Raw genomic sequence first — 19,717 nt, 5'->3', positions numbered from 1 at the left:
AGCCTATAGGAAACATTCTGGTAGAGTTAAGCACCAGTCTTACAGGCAATTTTATTTAATATATTGCTAATGATCTTTGAGCAAAATGTAGGAATGTACTCATGCTGTGCATTGAAGACACAAAGTTTGTTAATTTTATGAATATAGAGGGGACTTTAGGACCTTGGGAAAAAGAGCTGGGAATAAATTCAGTAGTATAAAATTGATGGTTATGTACTTCCATGCTTCCTTCTGGTGAAAGATGGGAACACATTAGCTGGAAATGAGGAAGTAGGAAAGAGTTCAGTAATTTGACTGATCTTATGTCTCAGCAAAAGCCACTACTATGAGACAGCCATAGGTGAGAGAGGGAAGGGATGTAACTATTGGTGCTTCTGAGAATTTTGTCTAGACAAAGAGCAATCATACTATTATTCCTAGCAAAATCCAAACAGCACAGTGTGCATAATTCTGGTCTCCAGCTTCAAGAAAGTAGAACTAGGAAGAGCAAAGGTAGGAACCAGTAGGATAGTGGAAGAACACCACAAGTTTTTACTGCTAAGAGTACAGAAAATCTCAGCACGCTAGCAAAATAAAAGCTGATAATGAACAGCATGACCATCATTCAAATGATAAGCATTGGGCATCGAAAAACTATTATTTCAATCAAAGTACGATGTTAGCACAAACCAAAATGACTAACTATAGGAATGTTTAAACGCAACTTCACACTTGCTAAGGTGCTGGGGGGATTTTATGGAAATTTGGTCAGTTTCTGAAAAAGATTATAGATTGTATCATCTGTCTTAACAGTAGAGAGGACTTCCAGTTCCTTTCACTCCTTTTCATGAGATATATATATACTAAGATGGCTTATAGCTAGCCTTCAAGACCACCAATGCCTGCTTTTTCTCTCTGGAAGTCCAAATTGCTTTGGGCACGCATAGCTGGTCTCACTTTTCTTCAGTATATCAGTGGGCATTTAGAAATGCCTGAAACCAGAAGAATAGGAGGAAAAAAAGTAAACATATATCTGAGTCACTTGAAATTAAATTTCACTACTTGCACAAACAAAGACGACAACAAAATGATGTGGTCAGGCATTAAACCTGAGTAATGAAAGCATGGAAGCAATGCTAAACCAGTACTGACTAAACAGAAGCTTTTGTCAGATTTTATCTGGGGGAAGAATAAGGAAGGAGGGGGCTGCATAAAGAATTTTAACTGCATTATTAATTTAGTTGAATGATTTTTCTTATATGACTGATTTAAACTCCTACAGGAAGAAATCTTACTATATGCAAAGGAGGAGAAAAACAGTGCCAGACAAAAGTACAACTTCATTTAAGATTTCCACACTAGTGGGAAGCTAGTGGGCGAGGCTATATGATACCAAGAATTGTCATTCTTATTACATTACTCCAAGAATTATTACATAATAGAGACAACAAAGTGCATGAAGAGAAGCTAAGAATCCTACTTGAAAGCAGAAATGGGATTAAAATTGCAGAGCTTTTCACAGCTTGCTCTTTGACCGCTTCAGCCACACAACGAACATTGGCTTTGCAGTAGAAACTATTTCAGCCATTAGATATATACCTGCAATTACAGTCTACTTACTACTGCATGGACAATTAATGGATTCAGACAGAACCTGTACAAGATGACTTTTTCATAAAAAATATCATTTAGTGAGCAGAATTATTTATGCTGTGTAATAAGAAACCACCGGCCTTTTTGTCACTGCTAACAATGCGGTGGCTTATAATTGTATTTTTTTTTAAACTGCAAATTATTTAAAACTTCTTCTATACTCAATTATTAAATTTCTTCTGATTGCCTAATGAAAACATATTGTAATGCTTCCAGTAAAGAATTTGCATTGCTAGCATAAGAAATTAATAGCAAGAGAACACTGCCTTTGAAGAGGACAGGAGTAAAGCTAAGGCACCTGACAATGGGTTACATAAACATCTGAAATATGTGAAAGATATTTTCTTAACTCTAGCAATAACGAGGTTGCTTAAATAATTACTATAACTTTTAAAAAGTCCAACAACTGAATTTAGTGAACAAAAGTATTAAAAACAGCAATACTGAACTGGAGGCTAAGTTTACTGAATGATCAAACAATAATGAACATATGTCTACATTTTACACTGAAAAAATATACAAAGTGTACCAAATGCACCTTTTATTAGTGATGACAACCTTTAGTAAACTACCTTTTTTTTTGGACTGCTATACATAGATATTCAATAACTGAGAGAAAGGATTACAGAGTTTCTCCTTCAGATAATAAAAAGAATGATTGATCACATAAGTCTTAATGTATGTAATACAGAAAAACAAAACATTAATGAACAACAACAGAGAATAGCTCTTGCTTTGTCAAAGACAGAATATGCAAAATACAGTTTAAAGAGAAAATTTAGGCCCCTGTGCCCTATATGCAATTTTATGAGCTTTTGATAATTATGACTTGAGTGAGAATATTCAAAAATGAACTGCAAATGTTTAGCCTTGGGGTGCTCAGCAGGCACAAAATAAGCAAAAGCAGGTATTAGGTCCGTGGGAGCTTGCCTGGCTAGGAGGGAAAATACAGCTATACATATCTTATATATAGGCAAAATAAAACTCAGTCATTAAGCTTGTCTAGCTGTCAAAAGAACAACTTCTTTAATTAAGCAATAATTTAATTTAGCGATATGGTTTAGTGGAGTACTTAGTGTTAGGTCGGAGGTTGGACTCGATGATCTTGAGGTCTCTTCCAACCTAGAAATCTGTGATACTGTGTGATAAGTACATAAAGCACTGGCCTCTAGTACTTCCACTCAAAAAAAAAAAAAAAAAGGCATTTTGCCAAGCAGTAACAGAGACAAATACTCCTCTAACCTGTGTCCTGGTCCTCCTCGATATCTTGCCCCTGGGATCAGAACAGGATCATCATCACTATCATCAGTTTCCTGAAGAGCTGAGGTCCTGGTAGAAGACTCTTCTGGAGTTGCAAGCCCTGAGGATTCTGGGTGTGACTGAGGTTCATCGTTTGCAGCAAGCAAGTTGGCAGTGGATTCAGTACTTTGCTGACTTGAAACATCTTGATGTGCACTTTTTTCACAGGAGGTTTCTTCCTCTATATTTCTGGAGCCAGTGTCAACACTGGGGCTATTTTCTTCTGGTTGGATTCCAGGATGCTCAGTAACAGGTTGATCTGATACAGCTAATAGAAAATATTAGTGAAAATAATCCACTTCATCAATTATTATTGCTTATTTTAGAAGACATTATAAATGGTCATAGGAATTAAATTATACATATTGAGTTTATATTAGAAATTTAGTTTTCCATTCCCTACTTCTTCATATAACAATACTGAAAAGAGTACAGACACATACTTGCTCCTGTCGTCTCTATAGTTTCATCTGTAGTTTTCAATTCTTCATTACTTGTGTCTTCCTTGTGAGATTCACCAGGAACTCCTGAATAACAACTTAATATTAATTGCATGATTTCACTTAGATATGCATCTATAGTGTAAGAAAATCTACATAGTACTAGCAGTCCTAGATCAAACCAATCAAAACAATGCCCTCCACATTCTACATCTCACTTTACTGAATTTTTGGATACTAATCACATGAAAGTCAGTATATAAAAAACTATCTAGTTGCTCAGGTCAATACATTAACAAAGAAAAAAGTGTATCTTGTTCCTTAATAAATTTATATCCTATGGATGAGAATTTAGCTGCAAAAATAGCACTAGTAGTCTTGAAACAAAAAGATCACTTACTGAAAGCTATTATTCTTGAAGACAGAAATTAAGTTATCCCTCCATTAAAAGAGATTTAAAAAAAACAACCCACAATTCACTAGAACCAGTAATTTGACTTGACTGCCCTTTTAGCAATGAATTGCTGCAAGACATCCTCACATAACAAAATACTTAGCACTCATTATGACTGCACACAGAAGTGCTACTATTTTTCAATAAAAATTAGGGCCAAAGTGCCCTTAAGAAAAAAGAATGAGGGTTTTAGAACTAAGAACCAGAAAAGCTAATTTTGTTTACGTTTATTTGCATCTATCTCAGGTCAGTATCTTTTTCCTTCCAAAACGAAAGGAAAACAAACCAAACCATGTTCTCTTATGGCTATATTCTGCCTTCACATGCATGTGTATGAGACTCCCATTGTGTTCAGTGGTAGTCATGAACATATGAGAGCAGAATTTTTACCTTACCATTACAGAAGTAATGATGTATCTTACTTGTTTCTTCATCTTCAGGTCCTGACTCTTCTGAGGCTTTTGTTTTTACAGAATCTTCTTGGCCTTCAGTTTTGCAATGACTTCCACTCCCTCTAGAGCTTGAATTTGTGCTGCTCCTGGCAATGTAACACGTAAAAAACAAAAAAATAAACAAACCAAATCCCCACAAAACTTAGAAATAATGTAAATTAATAAGAAAATCAATGCAAGAGCACAGCCTTCATCATCTTTCTCACTGCAGTCTCACTGGCAACTAACAACCTTCACAGTAATTTCGAAATTTTCTCTTATGTCCATTGTCACTCATTCCAGAGTCTTCCTCTGCATTACTCAACCCTATTGTTCTCTCCTTCCACACACATGCACACACTAGTTTGTTTTTTGAAGAATAAAGGATAAAGGATTTCCTTATTGCTTATCACATTTCTCTGTGAGAACTCAACAGGATTTTCTCTCTTTCATTATTTACACAGTTTCGGTACATATAAATGATCAGAAAAGAGACCTTATTAGGGGTATTACAAGCTGTCAACTGAGCACTAATTACATACATGCTCTTCTCACATCTAATTCAAAAACTACTTTAGATAACATTTTCTATTTTCTTCACTGTTAACTATTGTTTCGCTACCTTCTGAGCCACGGACTTCTGATGTTGGCTTTTAGTCCTCAACGTTTTGTTATTTTTCAAGGTTTACTCTAAGCTGGTACTTTAGATTAGATAATTACTGTTGAGCACAAGTTTTTCTTTCAGAGAAAAATTCCTCAGGAAACATAACACTGTTTTTGCAAATATTGTCAAAACTAATGTTTTTGGACTCCCTAAAAAACACCTTATTTTAGAAAATGAAAAGCCTTTTTCCTGATCTCTCTTATTCTTTCCCTGTCCTCATCTTCATTTTGGCCTCTAAAAGTGAGGCAATTCACTAGACAAAAACAGATACAAAGATGAGTTATAAGAGTTATAAGCATGATTCTTGAGAACGTAGACAAGTATTTTCTTACCTGTGTACATTAGTACTAAACTATTCTACAAGTTACATTGTTAGAAGCAGCACGAATCATGCTTTGCCTAGATTCTTGAGAATCTAACCTAGGCTTCAATGTTTTTATTTTTTACATTAAATATGAAAGTTTTTACTCATCTTGATAAGCCATAGTCAATTTACTGTTGTACTGGATTTGAAGTATGCGGAAAATTTTTCTTAGCCCTTGCATTACTTCTTCTAAATCAGTATTTTTCAGCATTGTTTTTGGACAGACAGGAAGGGACCTTTTGGATACCAAGCTGAGTTTTTTTTCTAAGTCATGCCTCATATGATATAACCACTTTTATGAATGTAATCACACTCCACCATAGAAGTGATTAAGATTTTTGTTTTATTTTTTTACTCTTAGAAATCTACTTTTCAGTGAATTTACACTCACCTATTACTCTGCTTTAATTTTTACTTCAGTGGTATTTTTCACACCAGCAGAGGTGTAGAGGGTGTTTTGTAGAGAATAAAACAACACCCTATGCTTCCTTTACATTAATTAAGCCTTACTACCTGCTTCCATAGCAAGTTTTCTGTTTCCCCAAGTTTCGGAAGGCCCTCTATTTCATTCTCACGGCACTCCCAAATTCTAGATCATGTTTCTGTTACTTGTCCTCAACTGCATGATTTTTATTTATTTATTTTTTACACAGGATTTCACCCTACCTCTACTATTTCATTCTACACGGGTTTTTATTTAGCCTCTGGACTGACAGTGCCTTGCAGTTTCGTCACACTAGGAAACACTTCCTCTTAACACAACCCACTGCAAAAGCTCCATTAAGTCAGCTCACTCTTACATGCAGTTTCTTTATTAATTTACCTACCACACCTTGAACAGAAGTTCAACACAGCAAAACATCAAATACGTTCTTGGAAGTCCAGACAGGCTCTCAATAGTACACCATTTATGGTTCTAGAACCCATTATTCTGTTGGAAAACAGTACTGCATCCTGCAAATTCCAGTTCCCATAATTTTGGTTCATTTCCCATGTACTGCTTCTTTTAATGCCTTTTTAACAGGACTGTTCTACAGCCTTCAATATTGATATCATTAATCTTAACAGATCATGATGTTTAGCCCTTCATTCTCCTTTGACACTATATTTGATGTTTCTTTCTCATTCACATGGTGTTAACTGTTGGTGCAAGAGATTTGTTAAAATACTAGCTACAAGACACAATGTAAGTACCATTTTCTTTTTCCAAATTTCTTAGATGAAGAACCTCCAATTTTCCTGAATTAAATTCCAACTCCTACTTTCACTTGAGTTGCATCCAGCTCCTGTGACCTTTTCATCAACATACTCAACTTTACTAGTAAATAATATACAGTATTTATTTACTTTTTACTTACTCTCAGTATTTCTTAACTGCCATTCCACCCTTGCTTCAATAAGATTAAATCATTAAAAGACCTTTATCCCATCTGTTTTATTACTCTTTGAAAAGTTTAACCGAAGTTAAGGTTTAGTAGTTTTCACTTAGCCTTTAATTCTTCAATTACATATTTTTGTAATGAGTAGTTTTCCTGTCCCTCATCTCCATCTCCTGTACACACTACTTTTTCTTAATATTGGTTTTGATGCAGCAGTTCATTGAAATTTGCTGTCTTCAAAATCATTAGGTGTTTGAAGTATAAAATTCATTTTTCAAATTTTATATTAAAAATAAACACAAACAAAATGTTGATGATGTTTAAAAAAACTGTTTTCTGTGATGCAGTGATAGCTAGTACTTCATTATAATAAAAAACACTATCAAGAAAAAACATACAAAACATTTGTTAACGCTCTGTTCCTCTTGGAAAAAGAGCCTATCCTAAAAATAGTAAACAAAAATGATGACAAATCTAAACACAGAATTATTTAAAAGCATTACAACAAAAGTAATTCTTTCAAAGCTTGCTAGATTTGGACTCTAAATAGAAATACAGTCTGAGAGACTGCTCTAACAGAACTGTCGCAATATTTCAAGTTCATTATAGACAAAGTGTTCATGCTGTGAAAGCACACAGATCACTGTTTGAACTTTTCAAACTGCTATGGACAGAATTGTCCATATTTATTTTATGTTTAAAGCCATAGCATTTAAGAGTAGCTATAAACATTTATTTTTATGTTTTGTTGCTTTTTTTTTCTCTAAGTAAGAAATGCTAGTGAGCATTTTTATTTACTTTCCTTACAATAATTTTAAAAACATGGGTAAAGGAATAGAATTAAGAGGAGATGAAATAAGGACTGTGGTTGTTTTGGTAGGTACTGAGATGTTCTAATGATAGACATCCATACAAAACCAAGTAAGTCAGGCCAGTTAGACAGTATGGGTTTCTTTATTATTTAAAAAGGATGCCATCACTGTAATATCTTAGCAATCCATGAAGTTGATATTTTAACTATACGAATTACCTGGATGAATGCATATTCATCAACACTCCTCAATCACAGAAATAATAACTCCATTGTTTTACAACTCAGGAACTGTGCCACAGAAACACTTACTTGCTGAATACTGTATAAGAAGTCTGGTAAAGCAGAGAATCAAAACTTGATTGCTAACTTCTGGACGACCTTTCCATCACCGTACTACCTTGCTTTAATAAGATTAGTGGATGTGAAAATGATTCTCAGTTTTGATGGCAATAGGTAAGTCTTTTTAATGTTAACATAGTGGGAAACCTATAGCAAAATATCATAAACAAACTCTTGCATAAATTCCACATCAAAGTATGACTGTCGTTTACATTCTATATGCGCTAAAGACTCCAGCCATTTCAAATTGCATATATACCTACTGGAAAACATACATATATCATATGGAAAAACTATTTGCATCTATGCTAGATCAGTGTCAGTGAAATACAGTTGTCATTAACAAGTCAAAAGCAAAATTGTCTTACCACTCATCAGTGAAGTCCAGTTTTATTGTGCTCGTAGTTGTTCCTTCTGTACTGTAGTGCAAACTTAAAACTGGTTCACCTGTTCCCGTTCGTGGCTTGTCGCTCTCTGTAAACATGGGGTTGATAAAGTTTGGATGAGCAACAGCAATGTACATAAAGATGTTATATTTCTGAAAATCCATTTAATTATCTTATAAAAGGTCAAATATGATAGTAACATGTACAACATCTATGTAAGATTGGTTACAGCCCAAGCAAAAAGTTAAGAAGTTTCAAAGAAAACACACCAAATTTATACTTTGCAATGCTTTAACAATAGCCTAAAATTATTTGTATTTACAAGAGCAAACAAAGAAAATGCTACCCTTCAACATGCAGGTGAATAAAATTGTCAGCTAAGTATGTGTATACACAATATGATCCTTCATGAGCAGATCTCTTTTCTATCAAGTATCTTAATAAGAACATACAGTGCTTTAGAAGGGGTGTTCAATCCTCTCTGTCTCATGTAAATACACATGAAGAAAGATGACGAGCTATAATATATCACATTACAATAACTCTAAGCTGTAAATATTCATGACATCCAAAAGCAAAAGAAGTCAATCACATTGAAAACCATTGCAACTCTAGCAAACTTCAGCTGAATATATAGTTTGGAGGACTGTTCAGTGGGCACTTTCAAAACGGAACTGCTAAATAACATTGACCTTGAATAAAATCCAGTCACACTACCTACATGCATGGCCCAATTTCCATTAATGCTTAGGCTGGCCGTGGGCAACACTAAAAAGTTAACGTAAAGTCCCATCATATCAAGCCTCACTACAGAGGTGCCATTCTCTCAAAATTCAGATGATAGAGTTTGCTTAGTATTAGGCACCACTCAAACGACCTGAAAGTAACCTACATAATTTCTCTTTGCACAAAACCTGAGCTTTTTATTTCAGGACTGTTTGGACAAAAGCTTATCAAATTTTCTTTGTTTTATAGAGTACAGAAATTTGACTAAAAGTATACCTACAGTACTTGCAGACTGGCACTTATAATAAAGTAAAAACTTCAGATCATCTTTGGGTAAGCAACAACTGAAAGCTAACACTGAATAAGCACAAGCATACAAATTCCCCATGCAGAACAGCAATGGCTTCAATATTGCCACAGGATATTTATTTTAAAAAGAAAAACAAAAACAAACACGATTAACTTGTAGGAACCATGAAACAGCACATAAGAATTTAACCTAACAATTAATGCTCATTTGTGAACTGCTGGCGAGAGAAATCCACTCAAAGTGTCACAGAGCAGTAATCAGTGCTCTGAAGAACTTTAACTATGTATTTCTATTCTGAAGAGAATCTTTTATGTGAAAGAGCATTGATATTTGGGCATCCCTTCCTAAACAAGTACAAATACTGATTGTTCCAGGATACTGCATATGTTATCAGTAGCTGGACACTATTAGAGTAAAAGATAATATAGTTGAGGGATTATCTTCTTTGTCACAGGTAGAGTCAAGACATATCTTTAAATCAGGAACTCAGATAATTAGAAGACAGACAATTTACCACCTTGAATAGTCCAAGACAGCCATCAAACAATGGTAATGCTATAACCTGATGCTACTATGCAACATTTGCTTCATCACAAAACTAGTTAATATTACCAAAGTAACTGAATATCATTAAACTATAATGAATCTAATTGAATGCTTATGAACTCGTAAGAGTGCTTTCCTGTCTTAAAATCCTGTCTTAAAAAAACTAAAGCAGGATGCTGAAAGACTGTCTTCTGACTTACTATGGAAGCAATGCCTGTATTTATTCAGACTCAAAATATTGGAAGAATTGCCCTCTTTGCTCATATGCTTACAGAAATAACTGAGAAATGACTTTTATAAATTCCTGGAGAAAGACAGCTCTTAAACCATACTGTGTAATCATTTTTTCTTGTACCTACAAAAATGAGCTATGATTTGGATTGGGTCAGTTTCTTCTTTAATCTTTCTTTAGGACATGAAATTGACACTAATAGGAACAAGAAACTTTAAAAGATCAGACAGGAATGTGATAATAAACTGGAGAGAATTAGTTGTGTAGTTCAACTAAATTATACTAAGCTCACTGCTAATGGGAAGCTGAATGGGTGTGTATGTGGAAAAGGCTAATAAGCTTTGCCTAGTGCAAAATTGAACAACCTTTTAGAAAAGCCACATAAAAATCCAGAAGTTGTGAATTCTGTTTTCAAGCACAGAGTGACTGCCAAAGACTGAATAGATCAGAAGAAAGCAATGTTCTCTTTTAAAAGCTTAATCTCATCAGACCAAATCTATTTCACATTGAGAGCCTAACAGGGAAAGGAAGAAGAAAAGTTGCATAGCTTCTGTGATTTAGGGGCCAGCTATTCCTAAAACTATTAATCTACTTACAAATCCTAGTGAAGTAAAAACTGCTCCAACAGAAAGCTATAGACCTTACTAAGCTCTATTTCATATTCCTCAAAAATACCTTGAAACTTAACTTCGATTTTACAGCCAAATACATTATACTTTAAAGATACTATCAACAACTTAGTCTTATTTCATATTCAGTCCTGTCACAGAAGACATACTCCCACGAAACAGTCTATTCTCAAGGGTCCTATATGAGGAAGGTACTTTTTAACATCAACCCTTACAACTGAAGACCAAATTTCATTCATAACCTTATGAAAAATAAAAACTGAAGGCAACGCCCCATGCTTTTTTCTCTTAGAAAATGAACCTGTGCAAGTGTAACTTCACAAAGATTTGGATTCTTACCTATGAACTGGTAAGAGCATAAAGACAGGTTTCTAGACTATATTATCTAGCTAAACTAACATTATAAGGAACTTTAAGCTTGTTTCCCACATCTCAAATGCTGGCCTCTTCACTGATACATTAATAAACACATGTGAAGAAGACAGATGTCTTTTCATTAAAAACTTCCAAAATAATTCCCATCCAGCACTAATCACGATCTCCTCATAAGACAATAAGCTTTGTACATTCTTTGTACATTCTACAATTTCTTTGTCTGGTTGATTCCCCTTCTAATTACACTTTGTACTGTGTTTTACAGAACAAAGCAGTACAGTAGCATGCTGTACCATGCAAGAGGCACAGTTCTAAAGTGAGCTCTGCAGGTATAAGCTGAAGATTTTTGGATCTGGAAAGCTCTGTAGGCATACCAATGCCCAAGAAATTTGTCTGTCTGAGGTAGAGCCAATCAGCTGGGACACAACACATGCTGACATTTTCCAGGACTTAAGGTACAAAGAAATGAAGAATTAACTGTGCTGTAGTTGACACACCTGCTTGTTCAGAGCCAGCTCACATATCTGTCAAGTGGCACTGAACAATCTGGCATGGACATCACACCGTCATGTTGATGTCCCATAAAACCTAGAACTAACGTGCAAATACCTACAAATATCACCGCTCAATACGGCATCTGTCTATGTAGGAAGAAGCATTAATATGGTATGGCATGCATATACTCATTTGCACTTCAAAGTTACCAAACTAGTGCTCTGCCTTCAGGTTCCCTCTACTCATATCAATTCAGGAAGTTCCTAGAAGACATACTATTGCCTTTGCACTGGAACAACTCTTAGAGTCACCCTTCATTATTACAATCACAGTCAAACTAAACCTCCAGCGTTGATCATTACAATCCATTCGAAACCTATTTTGTACAGATGGGAAGAACTTACAGCTTCTGCTGGAATGTCAGAAACATGGCATTGTAAATATATTTTTGTAGTAAGTATCAAAAGATATTTAAACCCAGAAACAGTTATAAAACATAAATGCCAACAAGAGACTGGTCCAACAGAAAGCCAACTAATTCAGTACAAAATTAAGAAAAAAGGAGTAAGAACAATAAAGAATTTCTATACAATAAGAACTGACAGAACTCCCTTATACTTGAACAGAAATCTCAGAAAAGTATCAAGTGAAAATAATGCAGTTTAACTTCAAAAATCTACCCTGGATCTCAGCAAGTTTTTTTTTTCTTTTCTCTTTTTCAGGAAAAAATATCCTAATATATGACTTCTGTTTCCAAATTCTTATTTTTTGAAGCTAAAATTTACACTGTCTCTGTTCAGGTGATCCTTACCACCACAAAAGAAAAATATTACCTTAAAAATTTCAGACAACAGGTTTACCAACTCAATTCAGATAAATACATTTTGGGATTTTTTTTTTCCATATTAAAAGAGAGTTCTTTTACAAGAAGAAACCTCTTCACATTAATTTAACTTATTTCTTAATGCAGGAAAAATTATTAGAAAAAAAATGAAGAGTCTATTACAACTAAGCAATTAACAATAGTACTGGACAAACCAGTTTTCAAGGCAACCAATCCTGCTTGAAGAGGACTCTGATGCAGACTTGGGAACTGATTTCTGGGACCATAACTTCTGCTTTTATTTTTGTTGTTGTATGGGTTTAATTCTCAACCTCAACAAACAAGCTATTTTATCAATAACTATTTTTCCAATTTTTTTCTGTTGAAGGAACTCCAATAAACATATAGACTACATATGTTAATTCTAGCTTATTCTACTACCATAAAATAATGCTTCTTCTGAGTTCATAAAAGAGAGCATAATTTGGCCACTCATAATAAAAAAAGTTTTCCAGCTAAACGTGAATAGTGGTGTTGACTATTGAACCATGAATAACTAGCAAATGTACATAGTTAGATTTAAAACAATATTTCATCGCAAAATGTAGTTCCACAACATGAATTTATTATGTCAATAAAAAGCACAGCTTGATTTTTTCCCCCATGGTCTGGCATCCTAAAATTAAACATATCTCAACAGTTGCCAAACAGAGCATCTTTCAGAAATGGGACTTCAAAACAGCATTCTAGTTTAGAATATGAAACAAGAGGAAAGAGCCAGCTCTTTTTTGATATTTGAGATACTAAAGCTGTACTGAGGCTTTCATATGGAAGTAAACATAATGTAGAGTGTATGGAAATCTATTTTTAAATTACCCTCTATCATTTATTAATTATTCAGGCATAAATATTCACCATAGATGATGTTGGCTCAGCTGGAAAAGGGTGTCCTTTGGCCTAGTTCACTGCTCACAAGTTAGACTGATGAATAATGGGCCTAGGGAAAACTCACGAGCTTGCTTTCTACCACCAGCCCATGAGAAATCTACAGAGAAACAGTAGTACTTGTCTAGCAGAAGGGGTACAGGACAAAGGATTACAAAGGTAAGATGCATGTGAATGCTATAGATGCTCTTGAGTTACTCAAACCGTGGAAGTACAACAATGCTGCATATATCTCTTGCATAAAATAAACTACTTTGGCATTACATGATTACAAGTTACTTCAATGTTGACAGTTGCACTCTGATCGAAGAAGAACCATCCAGAAAAAGACTGCTTAAAGAATTAAATTTTGATTTACATTTAAAAAAAAAAAAATCTAAATGTCTGTAGACTGCGTAAGACATTTATTGTACCTACATCAAATGCATTTAGAATTGAGCATAGGATGGCTTTTGAAAACAACAATTAACCTTACTCTGATACTGGTATTGAGAATTAAATAATTAATGAGTTTCCAGCAGATCTGCTTACAGAATGCTACTTTATGCAGATGAACAGCATTTTGGACTGTTTATCATCATGAAAGGCAATTTTAAAAAAGAAGCATTGCAATCAACTATGGCTGGGTATAGCGCATTTCCTGTCACGCACCCTGTTGCTCATCAAGTGACATGGATCCAAGCTGTTTGTTAACCACAGAAGAAGGAGAATCTGAAACAAAAATGAGATTTCAACTTAAAACATAAGCAGCAGAGAACTGCACAGCAATGTCACGTTCACATGTTAGTTTAAAATAAAAAATAAAAAGCAGCAACATAAGGAAGCTTTGGGTTTGCTTTATGAGCAGCCAGCCATATTGCATTTTCTAGGCATGACAGAAGCAAAGCCACTTGTTTCAAATCACTACGTATTTCTTTAGGTAAAACAGGCTGTTTTACCTGAACAGGCTGTTCAGGCTGAAGAGCCTGAAGCTTGCTGACATTGATATTGAAAATGCTTGTCCGTTACCAAGGCTTTTGGCATGTTGTTCAAATTTCTAAAATGTCACAAAGAACACTGAAGAGTTATGACTTCAAAGCCTTTACCAGCTTTCAAATGTATTAGATGACACTAGTACTTCAAACTGTGTGCTAAATGTAACTTTCAGAGTACTTATACTTCAACATAAAATACTCATGGCATACCAGTATCTTCAATATTTATACCTATAAACATAAAACGTAAAAGATGAGAGGATTTGCAGATATAACAGCATATAAACTGTTTTTGTAACATTAAAGCACCAAAATAGATCCCACTCAGATGACAGTTCAATTCAATAGCATTCTTAGATGCTATACCTCTGTAGCATCTGATGATTGAAAATTTTTTCATGAGTTTAACACAGTACCACATCAACCAGTCTTATAAAAATTCTCACCTAATCACAGAAAAAAAAATGGAGGAAAAAAAGCAGCAGTTAAATGCATTTTCCCACTGGATACTACCAGTTAATAACCATCACCAGCACTGCATTCATTGTGCAAACAAATGACAGATGCTAAGTTCAACATCGTCTGTGAAGTCTATTTTCCTTGTCGTCTCTGAAGACCAGACCTTACTTCCATATTGTTGTAAAACGGGCTGATGTACATAAATTAGTGCAGTATTTCAAACATAATATTGGCTAGGCTACCATATCTGAGTTCCACTTGTTGATATTCTGTTATAAACAAATTCATGCTAAACTAAATGGCTTTAATATCCTGTATTATAAATACAGCCATAGTGTGCAAAAAAAAATCACAGCATGCTGAAATAATTTTAACATTAATTTAAATTCTATATAGGGAAAGCAATGAAATAATACATTCTCTCCTACAGGAGGTTCACTTTGAGGTTTGGGCCAGAATAAACAGCATGACCCATTTTGTAGAATAGACATATAACCTGCTAAATTAACAAAGCTAATTTAAAGATACATCCTCAAATGAGACTTCAGCTACCGGTGCAAGAATTACAGCTTGTTTCTTCATTACACTAATACCTAGCATTGCGTGGGAGGGGAGAAGCAGTGAAGACTAAGGGAGTCTGAGGCAAGTTCCATGTGTTTTGGAGGCTGGCTTGTTTTGGTAGCTGGGCTCATACACTACTTCCATAATTAGGGAATAGAAATTGGCCTTAATTTGTCTTCATCTTTGTTCAGCCCTACCCCTGCCTTGCACCCAAGAAACCCAAGCCAGACCACAAAATTTGTCCTCCGGATTTAGATGGGGCTTAGCTCTTAAGTACGAGACCTGTAACATTAATATATTTCACTTTCCAAAACTGAAGTGTACTTTAAATGTAATTTCTAATTTAGAAGGGAAGTGCTTATAGGAGAGCATTATCAATGGAGTAGTAACACACTTTTAAGAATGTAAATATCTGGTGTAAAGATGCACCATGTCATACAATGATCTGCTTCTATTTCAGCTGACTCAGCACAGGAATTGGTATGCATCTCCCAAGGGTGGACTGGGTTGAATCACATTCACAGCTATGAGCCCACGGCTGGGATTAACTTCTAGCGAAGTGCTAAAGGCAAAGGAGGTCTTGTATAGCAAGCTGAGAAGACTAAATCACAGAAGACAGTGATTCTCAGTTGAGCCCTGTTCTTACAGTCCAATTCTTTCCACGTGCTTATATGTACTGTTTAAGAGACATATCATGCCGCCTATCATTTTACTTGGCTGGAAATGCTAATCTCATCAGCTCTTTAATTCAGGCCAACACAAATAGAATAAACATGACTAAATAAACACAGTATAATTATAAGCATAAGAAATTACATTTACTACCCTTACCAGTACTTCCAAATTTTATTGGCTTTAAGTTATAAAGCAGTAAGTAAACAGAAGCTTTGTTTTGCCATATGTATCGTTCAATCGCTCAGTAAAAATGAAACAATTTCTAGGTAATAATGCTAACATAGGCTTAAGTGTCCCACATTTCACTCTTATTTTGGTATCTTCTTACAATTTTAGTGGAATTAATCCACTAAATTGAACATTAATCCAAGAAATTAAACACTTGTTTTAATAATTATGAGTAACTGCTTTGTGCAATGACTAAGCTCTCTGTTAAATATTTTGAACTTAAAATAAATGCATTTCCAAACTTCAGCATTTAAAAATTGCGAAGAATCTAGTAATAAAAACTGCATTCTTATTACTCAGATTATGTAAGATACGTGCACACTACACACAGCTACAGAAACATGTCCTGTACACACTGACTTGTAATACCAACTCTGTTTCTTTTACTTCAGGATCAGCTGGTTCATATTTCTGTAACTTCTTGTATTGTATTTTATTCACTTGAAGTTCTCAACAAGAGAAACAAAGATCTCTTCAATGCCTTGCTTCAGTTTATGACCCATTACTAGTTAACGGTGATATATACGTGGCATATCAGCATGTGGCAGAGGAGCAGTAACTACAGGTTATAAAGGTTTAATTTCTTTGTCGTTTGCATATAGCACATACACAGTTATTTAAATTCTGTGTAGGATGTAAATGTTATGAAATGCCTCAAAAATGAAAGCCAAGTCTAGACTTTACTGGAGAAAATATAAAATAAAAAATTTATCGTAGTTTCCTCTTAAATAAAGTGGCTACCAAAAAAAGTCCACATCTGTTCAACAGCTAAGAAAAGGCTTGAAGACAAAACAGACCTGATACATATAGCATAATCAGCTTCTGAAACCCTGCCAAGTTTACACAATACTTTATGCAAAGTATCCACTGAAACATAGTCTCTTTGCCATCTGAGAATGAAGTATATTCTTCTCCAGCATCAAATCAGCCCACTGTGAATCATTACTTAGTTAACTCATCTTTGTATCCAACAGCATCATAAGCTTTTGAACATACTTCTCACACTCCTCTAAATAGTATACTCTATCAGTCCTCTCAATAGTGAGGGCTGACTATTACAGGAAGTTTACAAATCTTCATGTAACCACTACAAGTCCTTAGGCTAGGAGGAGACTGAATAACTACCATACAGTCTAATAGCATGGCAACCTTTCCTATTAAGCCAGTAAGAGCTTTCAGCACTTGACATTTTCTACTGTTAATTTCTTACATGACTGAAGTATTTTTCTCCCCATGTCTATGGCTATGATAACTGAGCTGCTGTAAGTGCAAAGACAAAGACTGAGAATGAAATACAGGGCAGAAGAAATGACCTTAGTCTTACACTGGCTACCCAAGAACATAGCAAGTATAAATTATATCAAGGTAGAGATTGAGAATTTGCAGCCCTGGGCCAAATGAAAGCTATGACTTCATTTCATATGGTGGCAGATGCATTTTAGGGTGTAATTTCTGTTTGAAAATTTACAACTAGTAAAAAGATGGTGAAGGGTCTGGAGCGGAGGATGTATGAGGAGCAGCTGAGGTCCCTTGGTTTGTTCAGCCCAGAGCAGAGCAGGCTGAGGGGAGGCCTCATGGCGGCCTGCAGCTCCCTCACGAGGGGAGCGGAGGGGCAGGCGCTGAGCTCTGCTCTCTGGGGACAGCGACAGGACCCGAGGGAACGGCATGGAGCTGGGACAGGGGAGGGTCAGGCTGGGTGTTAGGGAAAGGTTCTGCACCCTGAGGGTGGTCGGGCACTGGGACAGGCTCCCCAGGGCAGTGGTCACAGCACCAAGCCTGACGGAGTTCAAGAAGCATTTGGACAACACTCTCAGACACATGGTTTGATTTTTGGGTGGTCCTGTGTGGGGCCAGGAGTTGGACTCAATGACCCTTGTGGCTCTCTTCCAACTTAGGATGTTCAGTAATTCTATGAAATCTACCTTTCAAGGCAATCGTTTAATAAGTAGAATGGTTAAATTTGCAAATTCATTGTTACATGAAGAATGACATAAATATTTGAGTACTAGTTCCATCTAAGTCTGTGTATGTGCTCTTTTGCTCCTCAGTGATACTAAACAAAACAATCAGACCTTCCCATTAATTACCCTAACATTTAAAGGACATTGCAAATCACAACTCCAAGAGGCAGAGGTAGGATCCAAACTAACTACAGTACATTTCTGACTCCTCTACTCAAAACAATCACTTAACTTAAAGCTTCAAGGTTGTGTCATAAGGGATTCTACAGTATGCAGATCCACAAGCAACACCAGGAGTAAGGATCACCGTGCATCTTTGAAGGAGCATAAGGAAAGAGATGGGCAAGACAGTATCGAGTGATACTCAGACCAGTGCATACTTCAGATAGGCAATAAAATATCCACAGACTTAATTCCAGCTGAACATTCTACAGATACGGTTATAACCTAACTTTTTTCCACCTTAATTTCAATTTTACAATCCAAAATGAAAATTGGAGATCAAGATCTACTTACTGCAAAGGTTTTGCCTCTATCAGTACATATCTTTGAGTTAATAAATTCTGATGTTCAGTTTGCTAAAATAAGATTTGTAGGTTTGTAATTTCAGATTCGATTATTATTATATTAGCTTTTCCTGCCAGGAAACTGATGCCACCTACAAAAACACTGCCAACATCAGTTTTCTTGTTCTCCTCCTGCAAGTAAACAGGCACCTATAATCAACATGACAGCCCTCCAGGATTAATGGTTTTCAAACAATCTGAAAACTCTGTAAAACTTCCTGCTGCAGGAAATAATTCAAAGTTTCAAAGTTCAGTAAATACATATTGTAACTAGAACACTAGCCACTGTTATATCAAATTGTTCCACAAGGCTCCAGATAAATGAATATATTAAACCATAGCAAGCCAACCTGTGAATGTATGTCAGTCCTTACAAGCCTTACCCCAACTACCACAAAATTTATCCACAGAAAAAAGCTGCTAGATATGTTGCCCTTATGTTTACTTTAACACTAAATATACTGATTTTTCACACTTACAGCATGCACCCTGTTCATTTCTACATAGTGCCATGACAAATTTTGCTTCAAGTTCATGTCTTAGGTTTAACTCTTTATTCATAAACATGCTTCTATTCCAACTTAGAACTTTTTCAAATATGTTTTATTATAAAAATCTCCAAAGCTTTCTTATAATCATTTTTAATCTAAGACAAGAATGAAGAAAGGAAAAGTCATATTTTAAAAAACAAAGCATATTTGGGGACTTAGGCTTACTACAAGTACTTTCCCGTATATTTACTGCAAAAACATAGCATTTAAGAGTGTCAAGCTTCTGTTTTACTGAATTGTTACCTTGATTTAGAACACATGCTAAATCAAAGCCATCTTAAATGTTACTACCAGATACAATTAACTGCAATTCAGTAACAAGTGTGTAAATAGATTGCCCTATTCAGGACATAGCAATTTCTTGGTTAGCTGCTCTAACAAACACTGCACATACTTGATTGTGTGCACCCAGGAAACTTTTTCCATATATTATCATTGAACTATATAATCCAAAAATGT

At 35.2% G+C, this 19,717-nt stretch overlaps 1 protein-coding gene across 12 annotated transcripts in view; it reads right to left on the bottom strand.

The window, feature by feature from the left end:
- DCAF6 (DDB1 and CUL4 associated factor 6) overlaps window positions 1–19,717 on the bottom strand; it is an 83,455-nt gene that overhangs the window by 19,262 nt on the left and 44,476 nt on the right. For 4 of the 12 annotated variants that reach the window (XM_083820498.1, XM_083820499.1, XM_083820492.1 and 1 more), the window contains 4 exons: window positions 8,185–8,290; window positions 4,248–4,363; window positions 3,375–3,458; window positions 2,875–3,199 (listed from right to left, as the gene is read on the bottom strand). In XM_083820498.1, coding sequence (XP_083676624.1) covers window positions 2,875–3,199; window positions 3,375–3,458; window positions 4,248–4,363; window positions 8,185–8,290 — 631 coding nt within the window. Of the gene's footprint in view, window positions 1–2,874; window positions 3,200–3,374; window positions 3,459–4,220; window positions 4,364–8,184; window positions 8,291–13,934; window positions 13,995–19,717 lie in introns of all 12 variants that reach the window. The other 8 variants (XM_083820490.1, XM_083820495.1, XM_083820500.1 and 5 more) reach the window with 3 other exon arrangements.

Source organism: Anser anser, assembly GCF_964211835.1.
Source record: "Anser anser genome assembly, chromosome: 1".
Taxonomy (NCBI): Eukaryota; Metazoa; Chordata; class Aves; order Anseriformes; family Anatidae; genus Anser; species Anser anser.
The sequence above is the reverse complement of the archived record's forward strand: the minus strand, read 5'-3'. Positions and strand labels throughout refer to the sequence as shown.